This window comes from Gallus gallus, chromosome 5 (assembly GCF_016699485.2).
Source record: "Gallus gallus isolate bGalGal1 chromosome 5, bGalGal1.mat.broiler.GRCg7b, whole genome shotgun sequence".
Lineage (NCBI taxonomy): Eukaryota > Metazoa > Chordata > Aves > Galliformes > Phasianidae > Gallus > Gallus gallus.
This window is the reverse complement of record NC_052536.1, coordinates 59,241,856-59,261,777: the sequence shown is the minus strand read 5'-3', so window position 1 is coordinate 59,261,777 and position 19,922 is coordinate 59,241,856. Positions and strand designations below refer to the sequence as shown.

Here is a 19,922-nt window from a genome sequence, read left to right as displayed (position 1 = left end):
TCCCCATCTCTTTGCAGGCACCAAGCACTAAATGAAAGAACTGCATACCTTTGTAAGAAATCAGCATTTGCCCCTTTGTTTTCTTTTCCATCTTTTTGATGCTTTAAGCAAGCAGTGAGATTTAGGCAGTGCTTTGTGAACCAGGTGAGCTTCTCAGTGCTGGGAGCGCACAGGAGGCAGCTCGGGCTGTGAAGTGCAATGCTATGTGCGGGTTGGCTGTTCCTATTAAGTGAAATAAATATATGTGCTGTGCTTCAGCTGCAAATACCAGTACATCTTTGCAACACACACAGCTTTTAGAGCACTCGTGAGCATTAGTACAAACACACAGCTTTATTTTAAGCTTTGCTCGCATTTATATTGCAACTTACTTAACACTTCTAAAAAAAAAAAAAAAAAAAACAACAGAAACTCTGTGAATGATAAGGAACAATTTTACAGGAACAGCTGGGTACTTGGAAACAGCAGGATCCTGCAGCACCTCTGGGTCTCATTGGGCCATTTGAGCACGGGGACAGACCTCTCATGGGCGCCATGCTTGGAGGGGAGCCATGCACCCACCTTTATCTGCTCCCTTCATTCTCCCCAGCACCTGCCAACAGTGTTTCTCAAGCTGCAGCATGGGAGAACTGATAGACCTGGCAGGGTGCTAAATGACTGTATTGGTGCTAGCTCAGCCCTGGTTAGAGTCATAGACTCATAGAATCCTTAGAGTTGGAAGGAACCTCTGAAGGCCATCTGGTCCAACTGCCCTGCAATGCACAGGGAAACCACAATTCCATCAGGTTGCCCAGGGCCTGATCCAGCCTTGCCTGGAAAGTCTTCAAGGATGGGGCATGAACCACACCGTGGGGCAACCTGTGCCAGTGCCTCACCACCCTCACTGTAAAAGATTTTTTCCTTATGTCTAACTTAAATCTACCCTCCCTGAGCTTGAAACCATTTCCCCTTGTTGGTTATGGGTGTGGTGGGGGTGGGGTGGGGTTGAGTTTGGTGATCTTAGAGGTCTTTTCCAACCTTAATGATTCTATGGTTGTCTGAACTGTGAGGGCTGCATGGAACATAGTGTGCTCCCTGCCCAGACCTGGTTGCCTGGCGTGCAGGGTGCTGCTCTGCTACTATGCTGTGCCATGCTGTGCTGTGCTGTGCTGTACTGCACTGTGCTGCCTGCTGCTCAGTGCAAGATGGGACTCACTGTCTATGCTCTCTGGGCTTCCTTCTCTGGTCCCTGGGAGTACAAAAGAAGGAAGCAGTACCCAGTGTTGCTCTGTGGTCTGGTGTCGCCCTCCACTAGTGCCAGCCATGTTGCACACACTTGCAGCTGCCTCTCTGATCAGGCGGCCCTGCCAGGAGGATTCTGTCAAAGGTCAGTGGCGCATCTCTGTGTTGTCTGAGGTCACCCTTCCCTCCTCCATCAGGTTTTACCTGTGGGGAAATTCTGGTCCCAGCTGCAGCTATGGCACAAGGCAGCTCCCTGAGGGAGCACCACAGCCCCTGTGCCAGCTCCACAGAGTGGCAGAGGGCGGCTGCAGCCTTGCTCCAGCACTGAGTCATTAATTAAGGGTGAAAAACCTTTGGTAGAAACAGTCTGTGCCTGCTCCCATGACAAGCATGGGAGGCAGCATTTTATTTGTATTGTCATGTGCACCAGGAATGATGGAGGGCTGCCGGCACAGCGTGTCCCACTAACTCAGCTGGAGAGCTGTGTGCTTCTGCGACTGCTCTACAGAGGATGGAAGCAGGAGAGCAGAGGGCTTGGTTCCCTCTGGTGCTCTGGTGCCCAGGTGCTGGGGAGGGTGAGGAGGGTCCCTGCTGTCTGCCCAGCAGCAGCTGTGCTGGGCGGTGTAGGAATGGAGGTCACTGTGTGCAGGCTGTGAATCTGTATCTGCTTCTGCCACTGAGTCAGCTGGGTCTTACAGAATTGTCTGAAGCTTTGCCCTCTACAGTGCTGAAATACACCTTGCTAACTTTGTTTTAATTTTGCCCACTTCTGAAAACAGTCTTGGCTGAATCTGAGAAGTGCTGAGCACATTTCCTTAATCACAGCTACAAATCTAAATGAGTGGTATTGCATTAGCAAATCTGAGTGAGGATGCTGTTCCCAAGCCAGGATGACCAGGGCCCTTGGTGGTCCAGCTATGGGTGTTGCTGAGCTGTGAAGTCTGTCTTGAGTTTGTGTGAACTAAATGTATGGTGAGATAGAAAATCCCATCTGGAACAGTGGCATCTGCTTGAGGAGGTGGCTTCTGGGGGTCCCAGCGTACTTGGTGGGTGTATGGGGCAGGCTACTTCTGAGGGGCTCTGTTAGCCTCTGGTCAGTGTCGGAACTGTCCTGTTTGCACCTGCAGAACCACCCCCACGTACAATGCTGACACAAGAGGTGTGAAATGTAACCCTGCAAATGTATGTAAATGCTGCCCGGGAGGTTTGCTTTCTGCTGCAGTTAATGCAAAAAATTGTCCCCAGCAGAGGTGCAAAAGGTTTCGTTTTAAAAGTTTACAGCTCCTGACAAGAACAGGCTGCCTCCCGTGAGGATAACAGGGAAGGGAACCAATTTAATTGGTGCATTTACAGCCCAAGAATGGCCAGTTTTCGCTGAAGGAGTCCCATATAAATTGATGCCATGTTGGATTGTATAGCACACAAATTGCACTCTCAGCTGGCTGTAAAAAGGAAATTTGTTTTTATATCCTTTTCCAGTTGTCAGATAAATACGGATTGTCTTCAGCAAACATTCCTGGCATCTGACAGGTGTGGGGTGGATGCTGGGAGTTGGGTCCCCATCCAGGTACTGCCATCTCCCTGGGGAGGAGCCCCACGTGGCACTGTGCCCTGTCCTGCTGTGCAGTGCTGGTGGGCCAGTAGGGCCACAGGAGTGCAATGCCTGCAGCCTGCAGCACGTTAGCATGGATGGATTGACTCATCAGGAAGCCATATGTTATGAGATTTCACCAGGGGGGCTTGGGATGGTTCCCAAAACTACAGGAATGATAGGCTGTGCCTTCAGTGGTGTATGTGGTCATTATTTAAGTTAAACCTGATGGTTGAAGACTTCTTTTGTATGTTATTTTATTATTTTTTTAAATGAGGGCTCACTGGTTAGGATCAGTAGTCATGAAAAGTATTAGCAAAAGAAAAAAATAGTAGTGCTGAAAGGCAAGTTTTAGGGGCTGGTATTTTCACAACAATTTTCTGCAACTACTTTTTCATGGCAGCATAGATGGATTATGGATGGAATGGACAACAGGAGAAATAATTATTATGTTGACATTCAATATTCATGACAATTCAAGATTCCAACCCAAACCGTTCTGTGATGATTCTGTGTTTCTATGATGTGTCCGCATTCTGTATACGAATAGTTCTAATCAGTCCCAAAGGGAGCTGACTGTTTCATTTCCATTGTGCAGCCCTGCTGCAGCCAGGTGTTCACTGCTGCACAGGTTTTCTCCTAGAACTCACACGTGTTGCTCAGCTCCTGCTCACATCTCACTTTTTGGAAAGGAGGCAAACGTGGGCTACACCTTTGTCTCCGTTCACTGGTGTGTGCTGCAGTTGAGGCAGGGTGGCAAAGGGGTGTTCAGAAATGGGCCGTGTAGCCCTCATGGAGTTCTTAACAGAGTTGCTGATAGATGATTGCATTTAACTTCCCTGGGCATGGCTGTTATCTTCCTTGTTTTCATACTCTGTGAAGTTCCTGGATCTAGCAATGTAAAAGATAAGGCTAATTGAACTGTCAGAGTTTCTGGGATAGGAGTGCAGTGCTGCTGTGGCATCGGGGGAAACAGCAATGCTCTAAAATTAGCCCATATTCCACTTCTGTTGAGGTGTCTGTTTTCAGGGGTTTTCTTGATTTTTTTTTTTCTTTATGCACATTATTGTTTTTTGAATGACCTAAAATTAGCCCCTTCTGGGTTTATTCCAAAAATAGCATTAAGAGCTTAAATGTTCAGTAGAAATGGTTATAAACCTATTGAGTGATTTAGAGGTCACTGAGGGTTTCAGCTCAGCAAGTAAAGCGCACATGAAACATCCCTTTTTCCAGTATATAAATGGCATTATCATAAAGTAACTCCAGATCATGAGGTCAAAGCTTCAGTTTGAAAGCTTGGTGGTGGGGATGGTGGTGCTGGATGAGCCTGGGGACGAGCTTAAGCAGGAGGGGCTTCGAAGGCACCACTGCTGCAACGTACAGAGCCTCCAGCTGCTTCCAAACCATGCTGTTATTTGCACATAGATGTGTATATGTGTGTATGTGTGTGTGTGTATGCATACATACAAAAATCTCGGTTGTCCTTCTGGAAGATACCATAGGCACTCATGTCAGGATATGGACAGTTATAAGACATCTGGTAATGAGATGAGAAAGAAGCACTGCTCTGTGAACCTGTTTTGTGATTTAATCATAGACAGTTTTCCTTTGCTTCTGTTGTGATTTCTGTTATGATATACTTGCTAATCTTGCAGGCATTAACAGACATTTATTCTTCCTTACAGGCTCGTGAACCTGATCTACAATGGAAAAACTGCTTTTGTTTCTGCTGTTCATTGGCATAGCAGTGAGAGCTCAGATCTGCCCAAAGCGCTGCGTTTGTCAGATTTTGTCTCCAAACCTTGCGACCCTTTGTGCCAAGAAAGGGCTCTTATTTGTTCCACCAAACATTGACAGGAGGACCGTGGAATTACGGCTGGCAGACAACTTTGTTACAAATATCAAAAGGAAAGACTTTGCCAATATGACCAGCCTTGTGGACCTGACACTGTCCAGGAATACAATAAGTTTTATCACACCTCACGCGTTTGCTGACTTGCGCAATTTGCGGGCTTTGCATTTGAACAGCAACCGATTGACTAAGATCACCAATGACATGTTCAGCGGGCTCTCCAATCTTCATCACTTGATACTTAACAACAACCAGCTGACTCTTATTTCTTCCACAGCTTTCGATGATGTTTTAGCTCTTGAGGAATTGGATTTGTCTTACAACAACCTGGAAACCATCCCCTGGGATGCTGTGGAAAAGATGGTCAGCTTGCACACTCTCAGTCTGGACCACAATATGATTGATCATATTCCTAAGGGGACCTTCTCCCACCTCCACAAGATGACCAGGTTAGACGTCACATCTAACAAACTGCAGAAGCTACCACCTGATCCTCTCTTTCAGCGAGCTCAGGTACTGGCAACCTCAGGAATTATCAGCCCCTCTACTTTTGCGTTAAGCTTTGGTGGAAACCCTTTGCATTGCAACTGTGAGCTCTTGTGGCTGAGGCGTCTCTCCAGAGAAGATGACCTGGAGACGTGTGCCTCTCCCCAGCTGCTGTCGGGCCGGTACTTCTGGTCCATCCCTGAGGAGGAGTTCCTGTGCGAACCTCCTCTCATTACCAGGCACACCCATGAGCTGAGGGTGCTGGAGGGCCAAAGGGCAGCGCTGAGGTGCAAGGCCCGGGGGGATCCAGAACCAGCAATTCATTGGATTTCACCTGAGGGCAAACTTATTTCTAACGCAACAAGGTCTGTGGTGTATGACAATGGTACACTCGACATCCTCATAACAACAGTGAAGGACACGGGCTCTTTCACCTGCATCGCTTCCAACCCAGCAGGGGAAGCCACACAGACGGTGGACTTGCACATAATCAAACTCCCTCACTTGCTGAACAGCACTAACCACATCCACGAGCCTGACCCTGGCTCCTCGGATATCTCAACGTCCACCAAGTCGGGCTCCAATGCAAGCAGCAGCAATGGGGATACAAAAGTCAGCCAAGACAAGAAGGTGGTTGTTGCTGAAGCGACGTCATCTACTGCTCTGCTGAAATTCAATTTTCAAAGAAACATACCTGGAATACGCATGTTCCAGATCCAGTACAATGGCACTTATGATGACTCTCTGGTGTACAGGTATGGCACAGCCAGCCCAGCCTAGCCCCTCCCCATTGCTCCACACTGGTTGCTGGTGCAAGCTCATTGCTGCCCACTCCTCGGAGAGCTGTCAGCCCTCACCACCTGGCCACAGCCTGGCTCTTGGCTGGTGGAGGAGTAATTCAGACTGGGAAATGGCTCTGAGTTCGGTTATTTCTAGAGAATCCAAAACAGTCCTCTTTAGTAATCTGATTAGCAGAAGGATTGTGAAGTAAGATGAGCTAAGTGGATCTTAACGCGCTCAGTTTAATGAAAGCATGGGGACAATGCTGCCTGCAAACACGTTTCTGCAAGCACACCCTGCTGGCATGGCGGTGATGCCTGGGAGGAATGAGCATGCACGCACTGTGCACTGGGTGGCTTTGTTCTGAGTCTGGGCTGTAACTGTCACACCTTCCAGAACTGTTGTTTTCTTAGTTTCATCTGCAGTTGCTCTCAGGATGGGCTCTGCCGAGACAAGCTGTGTGGGGGGACTGTGGTGCTGCCTGCTGCCAGGGCCAGGGCTGCACTGCCAGGGGAGGGCTGGGAGAGGGCTGTGGCAATATGGGTTTGTTAACATCGATGTCCTCGCCCCCAGGATGATACCTCCCACGAGCAAAACCTTCCTGGTGAACAACCTGGCTGCTGGGACCATGTATGACCTGTGCGTCTTGGCCATCTACGACGATGGGATCACCTCCCTGACTGCCACCAGGGTGGTGGGCTGCACGCAGTTCACCACCGAGCAGGACTACGTGCGCTGCCACTTCATGCAGTCCCAGTTCCTGGGCGGGACCATGATTATCATCATTGGCGGGATCATCGTGGCCTCGGTGCTTGTGTTCATCATTATCCTCATGATCCGGTACAAGGTGTGCAACAACAACGGGCAGCACAAGGCCACCAAGGTCAGCAACGTTTACTCGCAGACGAATGGGGCCCAGGTGCAGGCCTGCGGCGGGGCGCTGTCCCAGTCCGCCTCCAAGCAGGCGGTGGGGCACGAGGAGGCCGCCCAGTGTTGTCGGGCTGCCAGCGATGGTGCCGGACCCTCGCCGGAGCCCAGCCCTGGCCCGGAGGCCACCGCCGCCACCACTACCTCGCCCTCTCCTCACGCGTGGGCCGCCGGCACCTCCGCCACCCAGAAGCCGAAGCGGAAGCCGGGGCCAAAGCCCAGCAGCGAGCCACAGAGCGAAGCTGCCATGAGTATCGAGTCCCAAAACACTAACAGAAATAACTCCACTGCTCTGCAGCTAGCTAGCCGTCCCCCCGACTCTGACAAAGGGGTCCCCACGTACAAAAGAGCACAATCCAAGCCAAGTAAGTTCCTCACCTTGCCGGCCACCACGTCCAGAGCCAAGCGCAGGCTGTCACTGGGCGGCGAGCTGCTGCTGTGCCGCTGCCAGCAGGACGTGGGGCTGTGCTCCCGCCGCAGCCTCTCCATGAATGGGATGCTGGCACAGGTGGGCCGCTCCGGCGCGGAGGGCGGAACAGCGACGTTCTCGAGCTCTGAGTGGATATTGGAAAGCACTGTGTGACCTGCCTCTTGGGGTTTTTTTAAGTTTACTTTTTATTTCTGTGACAAACAAAATGCCAAACGTTGTGTGAAGTTCCCTCTCCCGGGGAATTGGATTTGGGAGTCCACTGTTGTCTCACTGAGTGATGATTTGTCCGTGCGGGGTTCTCTATAAGCCACCCAGTGCACACAGGGTTCTGTTTAGTTCCGGTTTGGTTTTATTTAGTATCCAAACAGAAGGCAACATTCTGAGTTTAAAAAAAAAAAAAAAAGGGAAAAAAAAAAGGGTTAAGGGGTGAAAAAAAGCATGAAACAGCACCAGTGCCTTCCCTGCTCTAGGACTGGCTTCCTGGTTCTGCGGTAGCAGAAAACACAAGAGAGAGTTTTCACAGAAAAAGCCTTTTATAAAGGAAATGAAATTTCCTCCAAGCTAACAAATAACCACTTCTGGATCAATCAGTAAAATGATATTTTTTAAAATGGTCAGACTGTACATTTCTTTTCCGTGATAATAGTGTTGCCTTTGTTTTTAGGCAGATGCTGTACAGAAACAACAACGCTGTGTTGTTCTCTTGTGTAAAATAAAATACTCACTCGGTACACCCAGCCAGCCTGGCGGTGACTGCCCGGGGCGCCCAGCGGTGTGCAGGGGATGCTGGGCTCAGGGTCCCCTCCTGTCCCATGCCGCAGTGTCAGTGCCACGGCTGGGAACACAGCTGCCTTCCAACGGGACCAGTGCCTGATTGGTTGCTCCCTGCTTTGCGGTGCGAAAATGGAATGTGTTGAGCTCCTGTGTGTGCCAGCACCTCGAGACAGTGGGGATTGCGGGGCAGCAGTGGGCAGAGGCAAGGGCAGCACTGGGGACAGTAACCTCACTCGTTCCAGGCTTTTAGGAGCCTATCCCCTGTAAGCACTGTAGTTTGCGTCTGCAGTCCCTGCGCACAACAGAGTGGCTGGGAGATGTTCACACCTTTACACTGATGTGCTGCTTGGTTGCCGTGCCCTTGGGATACTGTCAGGCCACGATGTCAGCCTTGAGCATATGGCAATAGGTGGTAACAGCTCAAACACCCCTGTTGTGAGAATGACAAATGTGCTTCTGCTGCTCTGCTCATTCTAGAGAATACTTGAAAATTAATACTAATTGAACTCATATGGTCATCACATTTAAGTCAAAGACAGCTTAACTGAGCCATCTCAGTGCATTCTCAGATGCTAAACATCGGTTTTAATATGGGCTTTGCGACCACTAAAGTAATAGAACAGTTAAATTTTGCACTCTGTGTGCTTGTGCTTGAAGGAAGCACAGCCCAGCAGCTGTATGCGGGTGTTCTGGCTCTCAGGCATACATATATGCAGCGCTGGGCCCCAGGGCCGGTGTGGGAGAGCATCTCCTGCATCCCCAGGGTGCTGCGCACAGGGCTGGGTGTGCAGAGCCTGTGGGTCGTGGCTGTGCTCTGCTCCAGTGGCTGCAGGAGCCAGGAACTGGAGGCGGTGCTGGAAAGTGCAGGGAAGGAAGAGGCTGTTTCTTTTTTAGAAAGCCCTTTTTCTTCCCTTTGGAAGTGCGGAGACCAGAAAGGAAATGGAGCACCAAAATTAGAATACCCGTTTCCTGCTGGAAAAGCTAAAAAAAAAATCCTTCCAGATTTCTCTGGAAGACTACAATCTTCTAGAGGGAGGCATACGGACAGAAATAAGCTCTTAACATAGCGCACCGTCAGAGCTAGCAATGTGTTTGTCAGAGTTACGGAAGGTTGAAAATGAAGGCGTGGCGAATCTGGGCAAAGGGGGGTAATGGTCCTTGGAGGAGCTGGATCTCTGCAGCCGGTACCTTCACCTTACGATGGGTAAGGAGGCACCTTTCTGTGTGCTCTGCTGAGGCACTTGTCCTAATTGTGCATTTTACAAACATCAAATGGAAATGCTTTTTGTGTTGTCTAAAACTGGACGTGTGTCTGATGTTCTGTGAAAGTGCTGAACTATTAATAGCTTCTGGGGGGCTTTTATTTTTATATTTTTCATTTTTTTACTCAAAGGAATCTATTTTCTAAACGCTGAAGCTGAGTATTCTATCTGCAGTACATTTGTATAAGCAGCTTAGAAGGACCATATGTCACCGTGTTTTGTCTAACTCTGCGCTAACATTGCAGACCTGGGTGGCTTTAGGGCTCTGCTCACATCAGAGAGGAGAGTCGTCTGGGTGTGCACAGGGTGTTAATTCTGTGCCATTGCCATGGGGGTGAACAGACAGCGGGATGTTCCATCTTGTTCAGGCTTGGTTCATTCCGCATGTGGGAAGCCTTGGGAAGGAGGAAATCTTCTGTCCTTTCTGTTCTGCAAAACCAGAGCTGTTGCAGATAGATGCAGAAAAAGTGCCAAGGTATCCCTTGATCAGAAGAATTACACTGAAATATTTGTTCAGTGATGTGCTGGAAATTTTCTAATTCTTTGGAAACCAAAATGCTCATGTAAGAGTCCCAGATGCAGCTTTACCCCATTTTGGTCACACAGTGCTGGCATGCAGGGAAGCCCCTGGGGCGGGGGAGTGGGCAGCCAGGAGCTGCTGTTCATGAGATGGGCCCCCTCAGGCTGTATGAGTGAGTGTGCAGCACCCTGAGGCACTGTGCAGCACCCTGGCTGGCACCTTGCTGCTTGTGCTCCATGAGAACAATCGCCAACACTTTGCTTGTGAGAGGCTCTCTGTGTTTCACAAGCACCAGGCAAGGAGAAAAAAAAAAAATTGTTTATTTGTACTAAGATTTCTGACACACACATTCTCTTACATATTTCTTAAATCCACTCCTAACCCTTTTTCTAAAGCACACTCGTTCTGTTAAGGAGGGCTGCTTCAAGTAATGTTTGGATGGAGAAGCAGGGTTTTGTTGGGTGAAAAGCTGGTTGTGTTAGTTGTTCTCTGTGCTGCCTTTCTGCTGATGTTCTGGGCATGTTCTTGACACTGAATATATGGTACTGTTCTGTTCTGGGTGCAAATGTGGCTTTATTTCTGCCAACGTGCTTTGGTTTGCTGGAAAACTCTCCCCTGGCACCAGCACAGATCCACAGTAATGAGCAAAAGAGGCGTTGGAGCATGGGGACGTGTGTGGGGCGGGTGATGCCCCCAGTGCTGCAGAGCAGTGCTGTCCCATGGGGGCTTTGCTGTGTGTCTCCATGGGGACACATCCCACAGGGCCCTGCAGGAACAGCAGGAGGTGATGGCAGGGCCCATTCCCATTCTCCTGTGGTGAAGCTCCTCCAACAGTCGTGTCTGCTGTGCAGCACGGTGCCAGCGCTGGGCCCAGTGGTCTCCTGCAGCCATCACTGCACCCTGTGGAGCTGCTGGGGGCTGAGCTCTGCTCCGTGCAGCACAGAGATGTTTGCATTTCTCAGAGTACACCAGAACTCTGCTGGTCATCACCTTGTGCCTGCGTGTTGCAGTTCTGAGTAACGTCAGCCCAAGCTGTGATGGATGACAGTTCTGCCACAGCCAGCTATCCCTGTGTCTATGTGTCCTGCAACCACCTGTCCCTGTGTCCCACTGCTGCCAGCACACACTGCTCATGTGTCCTTGAAAAGCACAACATGGCTCTTCCTGCACCATCTGCAAATGCACCCCAAGCTGCAGCAGGCGCTATGCAGAGAGAAGCAGGGGGTGTTTATCCCCAGTGATTGACCCAACGAGCAGAAGTAATGGTCACAGCTGCTGTCATTTACTGCTGCTTCTCACTAATTGGGAGAAACTGAAGCCTTGGAGGTACTGCTTGCAGAGTGGCAGCATTTGTCAGCCTTACAATATCTCAAGAAAATGTACTGTCCTGTTCCTTTAAGGTGCTGTTGTAACAAGTGATGTGCACTCGCCCTCTAAAAGGAACAATAGCAGCAGTAACAGAATAACACAATGCCTCTCCCGTGGTAATTTAGGAAGTAATTTTAAGGTAGGTCAAAGATCTGACTTGAAAAAAAAAAACAAATCACAGCAAAATCAATAGGGTCCTGCCTACTGAAACCATGCATCCAATGCTTTCCCTTTGCAGACATTTTTCTGCATGCCTTTTAGTTCAGTGCTGGCTGTGACACAGATACAAGGGTTGCACTGAGCTGCCCCTGCATTTGCTGAGTGCTGCAGCAGCATCTCCTGCCCTCTGTGCAGATGCTTAAGCATGCTGTTTTGTCACAGTGTGATGCACGTGGCTGCATACCATCATTTTAAGGGGAAATGCTCTTACTGTATGCAGAAACCCTTTCCCTGTGTGCAACCAATGTTAACAGCCAGAGCATCAGTGCTTTGCTAGAAGAGCATCAGCACCGTAGCTGTGCTGCCTCACCTGTGCAGGGTGCCTGAACCCACAGTGGCAGCTGTAGGTAAGTATTGCACCATAGCACAGTCACCACTGGCACATCCCCAGGGCACACAGTATCAGCATTCCTGCAGGGCAGGGAGGGACAGTGGCCCTGGATCTGCTACCAAGGTGTGCTGCACTGTGCATGCATGCTCTGAGTGTTGGGCAAAGACAGCACTGTAAATAGGAACAAACATGCCATATTCTGACTGCCTCTGCTTGGATGTGGCCGTGGCATTGCTTTCATGGCAGCATGGATGGAACACAAGTGTGCAGGGTACTGGGTCTGGAATGGGTTAAAGCACCCACACCTTGCCTCAGTAACATGAGGCCAAAAGGCAAAGCTTTCTGATCTTGCTGATAGTGAGTGCTAATGCCATTGATTTATTCACAAGAGCCAGTTGTGAAGGCTGCTGCTGTAGCAAGAAGGAAGCTTAGCTTGCAAGGAAAGAATCTAAAAAAGAAAACAGCAAACATGGCAAATTGTTGGCTGCAGAGAGACGAGATCGAGGCTTTGTCTGTATGAAAATAAACAGAATGAGCTCTACTGCCTCTGTCATGCTGGAACAAGCCACGTCTGCCAGGTCATTCGAAGTTGTTACTCGGTTGGTATCAGCCTCCAGGTTGCTGACAGCTGTTATCAGTTGATATGGATTGTTACCAGTCTGCAGGCAGGGACAGGTCAGTGCTAGCTCAGTGCTGTTCCTGGGACTTCCAGGGTCTGGGAAGGGCTGGTGGCACCTTTGGGTCCCCCTGGACTACAGAGCCCTGCAGAGCCCCTCAGGAGTGGTGCTGAGATGGAGAGTGGTGGCATTCCCCTGCTTCTGCCTTCGTTGGTACCTAGAGTGAGGCAGGCAAGGAGAATGTTGCTACCACTGTGCATGGGGTGCGCACACCTGCTGGCAGCTGCTGGGGCTATTGGTGGTGTGGAGATGCTGCCAAAGCATGTCCTGACACTGTGGAGCCGCACAGGCAACTGCTAAGCGCCAAGCCTTGCCATTGGGCTGTGTCCTGGGCACACAGCCGCGCTGCAGCCCAGGGGAGTATGGGGCCTGGAGCTGCCTGGGTCTGCCTGCATCATGGGGATGTGTGCGCATGCCTATCTTGCACAGGAATTGAATTTGGACAGGAAAATGAGAAAAAGAGTCATGGATCCAGTACAGCTCCCTTCTCCCCTTGCTTACTTGGGCAGAGGGTGGTGGGCAGGGAGTCCTGCAGGCCCCGGTGCATGGCTGCAAACAGCCGGAGAGCTGTGTCCTGCAGCAAGCCATGGCCCCACTGGGAATGGGGCCTGGTTTGTGTCTGGTGCTGAGAGGTAAGTGGGGCTGCGGGGCTGGCAGTAGCAAGGTGAAGGGCTGCAGCCGCTCTGTGGAGATGCAGGTCCCCACACTCCCACGGGATAAGACCAATGGTGTGGCTGCTCAGGGACAGATGGGCACACGCTACACATTCTCTGCATGGTGACTTTTCACTTGCATGTAAGCCTGGCAAGGGCCAATGCTGGGCTCGTGCCCATCCACTGCTTCATGTTGGTGTTTCACTTCTGTGCACAAAGAGGTGAAATCGCTGTCGTAGAAAAAGACTTCGCTTGCGGGGAGTCAGAAGCAAATCTAGAGTGGGGAGTTCTCTAATTCTGGAGAAGTGGATGTTCCCATTCCTTGCCATGGGTGTTGCTGTCCCTCTGCCCGTCCATCTGTCTGTCTTTGTCAGTCAGTCTGTCTGGTGGTTGCAGCACGACACTGGGCACTGTGGGCTACCCTCACTGTCTCTGTTCTCTCTTTGCACAGAAGCTGGGGCTGACCTGAAGGACACCCACACTGCTCCGCTCCTTGAAAGCAGCTGCCCCAACCTGGCTACGCGGCAGAAAACAAAGCGATCCCAGCGCACCAAGGATTGATGTTGCACTGCGCTCACACTGCTGAGACTACTTCAAGTCACAGCTGAGGCCAGGAGGCCATGGAGGTCGGCAGTGTCGGACAAACATTCCTCCCCAGCTCACAGATTCCCCATCTCCCATCTGCCACATTCAGTCTAAATACCTTTTTTTCTGGTGTCTGAGATTTTTATAAAACTAACGATGAAAACTTGGGTGGCAACAGCTGCAGTACCGCTTGTGTCAAATGTTGCCAGTGGTGAGTTCACAAACTGTAATCATGGTAGCTTACATCACTGTAACAAATAAATGTTTTACTACAACGGAGCTGGCACTGGGCTGATTTGGGGCAGCGATGCCCGCTGCGGCCGGGTGTTGGCACCGCACACTCCTGCAGTGCTGGCCATGCTCTGTACTGTGGGTTTGGAACATGGGGGCAGCCAGGGGCTGAGCGGAGAGCTGCAGCCCTCCCACAGCACTGCAGCCCCTGCCAGTCCCATGCAGCACTGCTTGGTCCTCCCATCACTTCTTGCTTCTCAAACAGGATCGAGAGCTTTGCTTTCCTTCCTTCTCACTGAGAGTTTTATGTGGCTTCCAGACATCACTGTCACTTCTGCAAACATCACAACTCATCAGCCAGCTTCAGCATGGCTTCTGCAGGACAGCTGGTCTGTGTGTGTGTGTGTTGTCAGTGGGGCCATTGATGTTGCTGCTCATGCTGCACCGTCCTGTCATACCTCCCAAGGCTCACAATAGGAACTAGTCACAGCAGCAGCTGTCACACAGGGACAACTACATCTCCCCAGGTTGCTCCAAGCTGCCCCCAGAGCACCATGGGCTCTGTGTGAGGCTGTCTGGGGGAGGTTGAAGGCCCCCGGCTGGGCTGTGGAGCTGCCGGGCTGAGCAGTGGGCATAGGGTTTACCCTGGGGCTGGGGGTGTACAGGAGACACCAGGTCCAGCCTCCAGAGCCAGGGACAATGGTTGGGGTGGGACCCTGTAGGAAGGCAGCGTGGGTATGACAAGGGGACACCCAGCAGTGTGGTCAGGAGTTGGACTCATGGCTCTAGTTGTCTGAGGTTTTTCTGGCACTGCACACAGCCTGAGTTAACATGGATTACAGTCACAGCAGGTGATTGTAATGCACAGAGCAGTTGGGTTTTCTAGAAAAGGATGAGCCCAAAATGAACTACTTTTCACAAATATGTTTGATGAAAACAGTTCACCAACTGCTCACACCTCTGCTTGCAGATGCAGGTGCCTCCCCAGCCTTGCAGCACCACTGCCCTGTCCCGCAGGAAGCAGATGGCAGCCTGGGCTGCAGAACAGCCCAGCAGTGTGCAGTGTGATTCAGGGAAGGAATGAGAGGTGCATTCCTGCTTTGGACATTCTGCATTGAGTTGCAGAGCTGTTTAAGCCCTTATAAACCAACAAGCTCAACATTATTCCTGCAAAGACTGTCACAGCTCTCAGGATTTTGTTTCCCATTAATACTGTGTTATTACTCTCATGTGATGACTTCAATTTCAAGCTTTCATGCACATAGTGGAGCTGCTTTTCCCTTGCTGATTCTTTTTTATGTCCTTTTAATTAATTGTCAAGGTAAGTTCCACCTGTCAGCTCAGTGTTAGTTAGAAATCTGTGCGTCACTGAGGTCAGATTCACTGAAGTTGTGAATCAGGTTTTGCAAAAATACCTACAATGTCTATGGAGCAGTGTGCCAGCTGCATGCTGTCATCAGCAGTCTGCTGCTGGACCAGCAACAGGGGACAGCTTTGGCCAGGATGGCTTAGTGGCATTCCATCCATATACTAAGAGAGTAGAGGAATAGCATCATACCAACAAGCAGAGGTGACCTGCTGGAGAAAAACAGAATTTGGATACATACTGAAGAGTCACACCAATGTTGGCTGCTGAGAGAGCCCCAAGTAACTGGGCCACCAGCATTACCTTCACCCCAACAGACACTGCCCTGGCCAGTGCTGCCAGTATCTGTGCTGTTGTGCAAGTGGGTGGTGGGACAGGGCTGAGGGACATGGGCTGCAGGGACTCCTGGTGTCCCGCAGGGCTGGGCAGTGCTCATAGCCACCCCCTGTGCCCAACAGAGCAAAGAGTACATCAGTAGTAGCACATGCTCAGGGCAATGCATCTGCAGGCACTGAGGAGCAGTGGGAATCAGAGTGGGTAGAAGAGATGAGCGTGCAGCCCAGAGTGCGCCCAATCACCACTGCCCAACGCACCCTTGGTGAGGATGGTCGGTGGCAGTGTTGGTGCCTGTGCTCAGCTCCTGCACTCCAGCAGCGCACCAGGGAGGGCTGCTCAGGAATTAAACTCTTCTTTCACAGAAATCTGCAGACCTACAGCGGTCTTGTTCAGCTGTTGTTGTGCCTTGGGTTTTATTTATTTATTTATTTATTTTTGCTGTGGGAGAAAAATGAGTTGAAGAAAAACTTGTAGTCAGAGGAAAAGGAAACCCTCAAGCAGCTCAGGCCTGTCTGTGGGTAGCCCAGGTTGGAGCAGATCTGCAGTGGGGATTCCTATCTGTATTGCCCATGCTCCATGTGCACATTACTTGCTGAAGCCTCGAGCTGTACCCTTGCATTGGTGCAAACCTTCTTCCTTTCTGCTCCCAGAAGCAGAGAACTGCCCCACCACACGTGCTGCAGCCAAGGGAGTGGGTGTAGCTCTGCTCGCCATGGTGTGGCCCTGATGGCTCACAGCTGGGGTGCAGCATGTGGTCAGGAGTGCCTGTGGGAACATTGCTCTGCACTGTGAGCCTCCTGCTCCTTATGCCCCTCCTCATAAACCTCTGTCCTGCTGCATCCATGTCAGTGTCATCTTCATAGCTCTGCATGCAGCTCTGAGGAGGCACAGACCAGAGAGCACCTGTGGGTGTCAAGGGTGCTTCCTTAGTATTAAACAAGACAGTTTAGCAGACTCTTCAAACAACATTTGGCATTTTTTTTCTTTTTACATTTTTTTATGTCTTCAAAGCTGCAGCCATGGGGAACTTCAGGTGGCTCCCCAGGCTGCCCCCTCAGCACAGCAGCCAGCAGAGTGATCCCTGTGGGGGTCTGGGGGCAGCTCATGGCCCAGGAGGGAAAAGGAGGGCAGGAACTGCCTCCTACCTTTGCCATGGGTACAAGCTTCAAAACGTTACGAAACTGTTTTTTGACCACGTGAGTGATGAGGACTCTGAGAACAGTGGGAATGTGGAAACAGCTCCCCGTGGTTTTTTGCTGTCATTGAAGTGGATGTTCCCAATATTATATTTCACTGAGGGTGGCTCTTCAGCTGACACAAGTGCAGCTCACTGACACCACACACAAGGCCCTTCTTTTCCTGTAGTGATGAAGACTTGAACCAAGAGATCAAACACACAGTTTTAATGTTGGCAATTTTATAGGGAAAACAAACAAACAAAAAACAAACAAACAAACAAACAAACAAAAACCCAGCCTGATCTGGGAATAACACCAAGCAGACATGGAGAAATCCCGAATTCCCAGCAGCGTTTGCAGCTCCCAGGCATGCACAACACACAGGGGAGGTGGCCCAGAGCTCTTCTGAAGGAAGCTGTGGGCGCCACGGAGTATGGCTCCTGGGGTGCAGGGCGGTAGGCACTGCCAGCTGTGTGCCTCTGGTCCCACCCAGCAGCAGTGCTTGGTGGTGCTGAGGCAGTGGGAAGCCTTCAACCCCTGGGCACCTTCTAAGGTACCACACACTTTCCAGAAGCGTTCTGTAAATTCACATATGCACATGCTACCTGAGGCAGATTGCTCCAGCTTTGATGTGATAGATGTCAAACACACTCCCAAAGAGGCTACAGAGACAGAAATGTGTGAGATAAGGAGGAATGCAGCACACTGCTGTCAGCGCCTGCTGTAGACATCTCACAGCAGATTAATGACCTTGCAGCCCCTTATTTTTCAGTTATATTAGGAATAATGTCATCCTTTCAGGTTGCAGTATCCAGTGTTGTATCTATGCACAAACTTTCAAATGACAGTAATGATACAGCTCTGAAACATCCATTCTTTCCTCACTCTGGAGTATTTATCCCTAAAAAAAGTCTGACCTCTAAAGTCCCGGAACCTGAAGGAATTTTAAAACTCATTGAATTCCACCACACGTCCAGCCCCCACCTGCCCCTGTGTGTGCCTCTCTCTGCTGCTTCATCAGGAACAGTGCAGAACATGCTTACCGCTCCTCTCATTACGGTCACTCCATCATCACACTGTATTTCAGTTTCGGCAGCTTTGCTGTTTCCTTGAAGGATAAGCACACTGCTGGAGGTGTCCCAAGCCAGCACATCACCGTGCCCGGCAGTGACACTGCTCTGCAGCCTTTGTGGTTACCATGTGCAGCCCACGCACATGGTGTGCTCTGAGGAGTGAGCCAAGGGGCTGTGGCTATCACATAACATCTGTGCCAGGAGAGACCCTGGGAGCTGGGCTGGCACAGCCAGCAGGAACACCTGTGAAATCCCTTCTTAAAGTTCTACCACACAGGTTGTCTCTAAACTCTCTCACCCACCCTCAAAAAGAAGGCAAACTTGGAGAGAAGAAGGCAACAACCCCCATAACCAGACATCTCAAGTACAGTTTTTATGATAGGTTTGGGCAATGAAGTGCAACCATCCCAGTGCCAACCAACGAGCAGTACCTGCTGCAGCCAGAGAAATAAGGATAAAAGAAGGCAGCTACTGCACCTCTTAGCATGATCAAAGTTGGCACAGCTGTGTTTGGGTGTGCTAATGGGGGCTGTGCTGGGAGTTGAGCTGCAGGGGCTGCCTGGGACCATCCTTGTTCAAAAAGGTGCATATGCATGCATGTCTGTTCCCCTGAGAAGAAAAGATAGGCTGCAAAGAGGAGGCATTGTCCCAAGGTATGCCCTGGGCAGCCTCCTCTGAGAGAAAGACAAATACAGGTTTAGTGCTGATGCTTTGCATGGCTTCTGTGAACAGCTTTTTTTAGATTCTCTCTTATTCCCATAAAAGGGAACTACTGACAGTAGAACTCCCTACAGTACTGCAACTCAGCCCTAGGTTTTTTGGGAATTAATGGACTGTGGGAAGACAGAACTCCATTAGAATGAGGTTTTGTGCACTGGTGTGAAGGCTACTTCATGCACTTAAGCTTCTGATGATTCACAGAGCTGAGAACTGCTGTAGGAGGGCAGCTCAACCTTCCTGCATCCTGCTTTCGTGTTGGTGTGTTGCTCCCCTGCCCTGTAGGAGGGCCTACAGCTGCTGAGGTTTTGGTTCTGGGTAACACAGCTCTGGAACTGCAGCCTGAAGCCTTTTGCTTCCTTCAACCAAGCTGATTCTGCTTCACTTGCTCAGCTCTGACTTCCTTGTCTGGAACAGTTGGGATGAGGGGCTTTCTCTTGTGCCCCTGCTGTGTTTTAGTCCTTGATCTCATCACTTTCCCATCTTGAGGGGGAACAGGCCTGGCAGTTCCAAGGCGGTCTCTGGGCAGTGAGCTTTTATTTTTCCTGCATTTGCTGCTGTGAGAACCCCTAAGATAATGTTAATTTTGTAACTGAGCAAACAAAACAACAACAGAAACAAAAGAAAAACACTTGCAGCTTTCTCAGAACGCTCCAGCTCTGACCCAGCAGAGCCCTCCCGGTGGCTCAGTGCAGCCCGCCTGCATGTCATGCTGGCTGCACGCTGTGAAACTTTTGCAGTCATTAAATAGGGACTGTATGTGACACAGCACAGATACAGGGCCCTCTCTGGTGAATAACTGTGCTGCAGAGCTGCACAGAGTGCTGGTTTGGAATATGCAGTGTTGCTGTTCCTCTTACCGTGCTGCTGCTAAGATGGTGTGGAACTGTTGAATTTTGTTTTAAATGATGTTGAAATGCAATTTTTTTTATTTGTCTCATGTAAGAGGCAAATGCACTGTACAGTTTCTATTTCCCCATTACTCCACAGTACTATGTGGAGCCAGGAGATGGATCTGATGGTCCCTATGGGTCCTTTCTAGCCCAGGACATTGTGATTATCATTCTGACGTCTGTGAAATGCAATGGCACATGAGTCCCTGTGCTGTGTGCTCTGAGCCCTGAAAACTGTGTGCCTGGCCAGGCTGCTGCGAGAGAACTGCAGGAAATGGCAAAAGTTGATGTGGGCATGGCCATCACCTCTGCAGGTGCAGGAGCTGGCGGGCTCTGTACAGACACCAGCTCAGGTTTTCTTGCCTCTGCCCACACAGCAGCAGAGTCCCAACCTTCTGCTGAGTGGGGCACAAGGACAGGGACAGCCCTTCTGCCTGCTGCTGTCTCAGCAG

The 19,922-nt window shown here is 50.4% G+C and overlaps 1 protein-coding gene across 2 annotated transcripts in view; it reads left to right on the top strand.

Moving 5' to 3' along the window:
- LRFN5 (leucine rich repeat and fibronectin type III domain containing 5) overlaps positions 1 to 13,951 on the top strand; it is a 47,273-nt gene extending 33,322 nt beyond the window's left edge. The window contains exons 2-4 of one of the 2 annotated variants that reach the window (XR_005860205.2): positions 4,498 to 5,905; positions 6,504 to 9,265; positions 13,546 to 13,951. Coding sequence is in view for 1 of the 2 variants with exons in the window: in XM_421485.7 (XP_421485.3) it covers positions 4,518 to 5,905; positions 6,504 to 7,222; positions 13,543 to 13,652 (2,217 nt within the window). In the remaining variant the exon portion in view is untranslated. Of the gene's footprint in view, positions 1 to 4,497; positions 5,906 to 6,503; positions 9,266 to 13,542 lie in introns of both variants that reach the window. The other variant, XM_421485.7, reaches the window with a different exon arrangement.
- Positions 13,952 to 19,922: the final 5,971 nt, after the last annotated feature.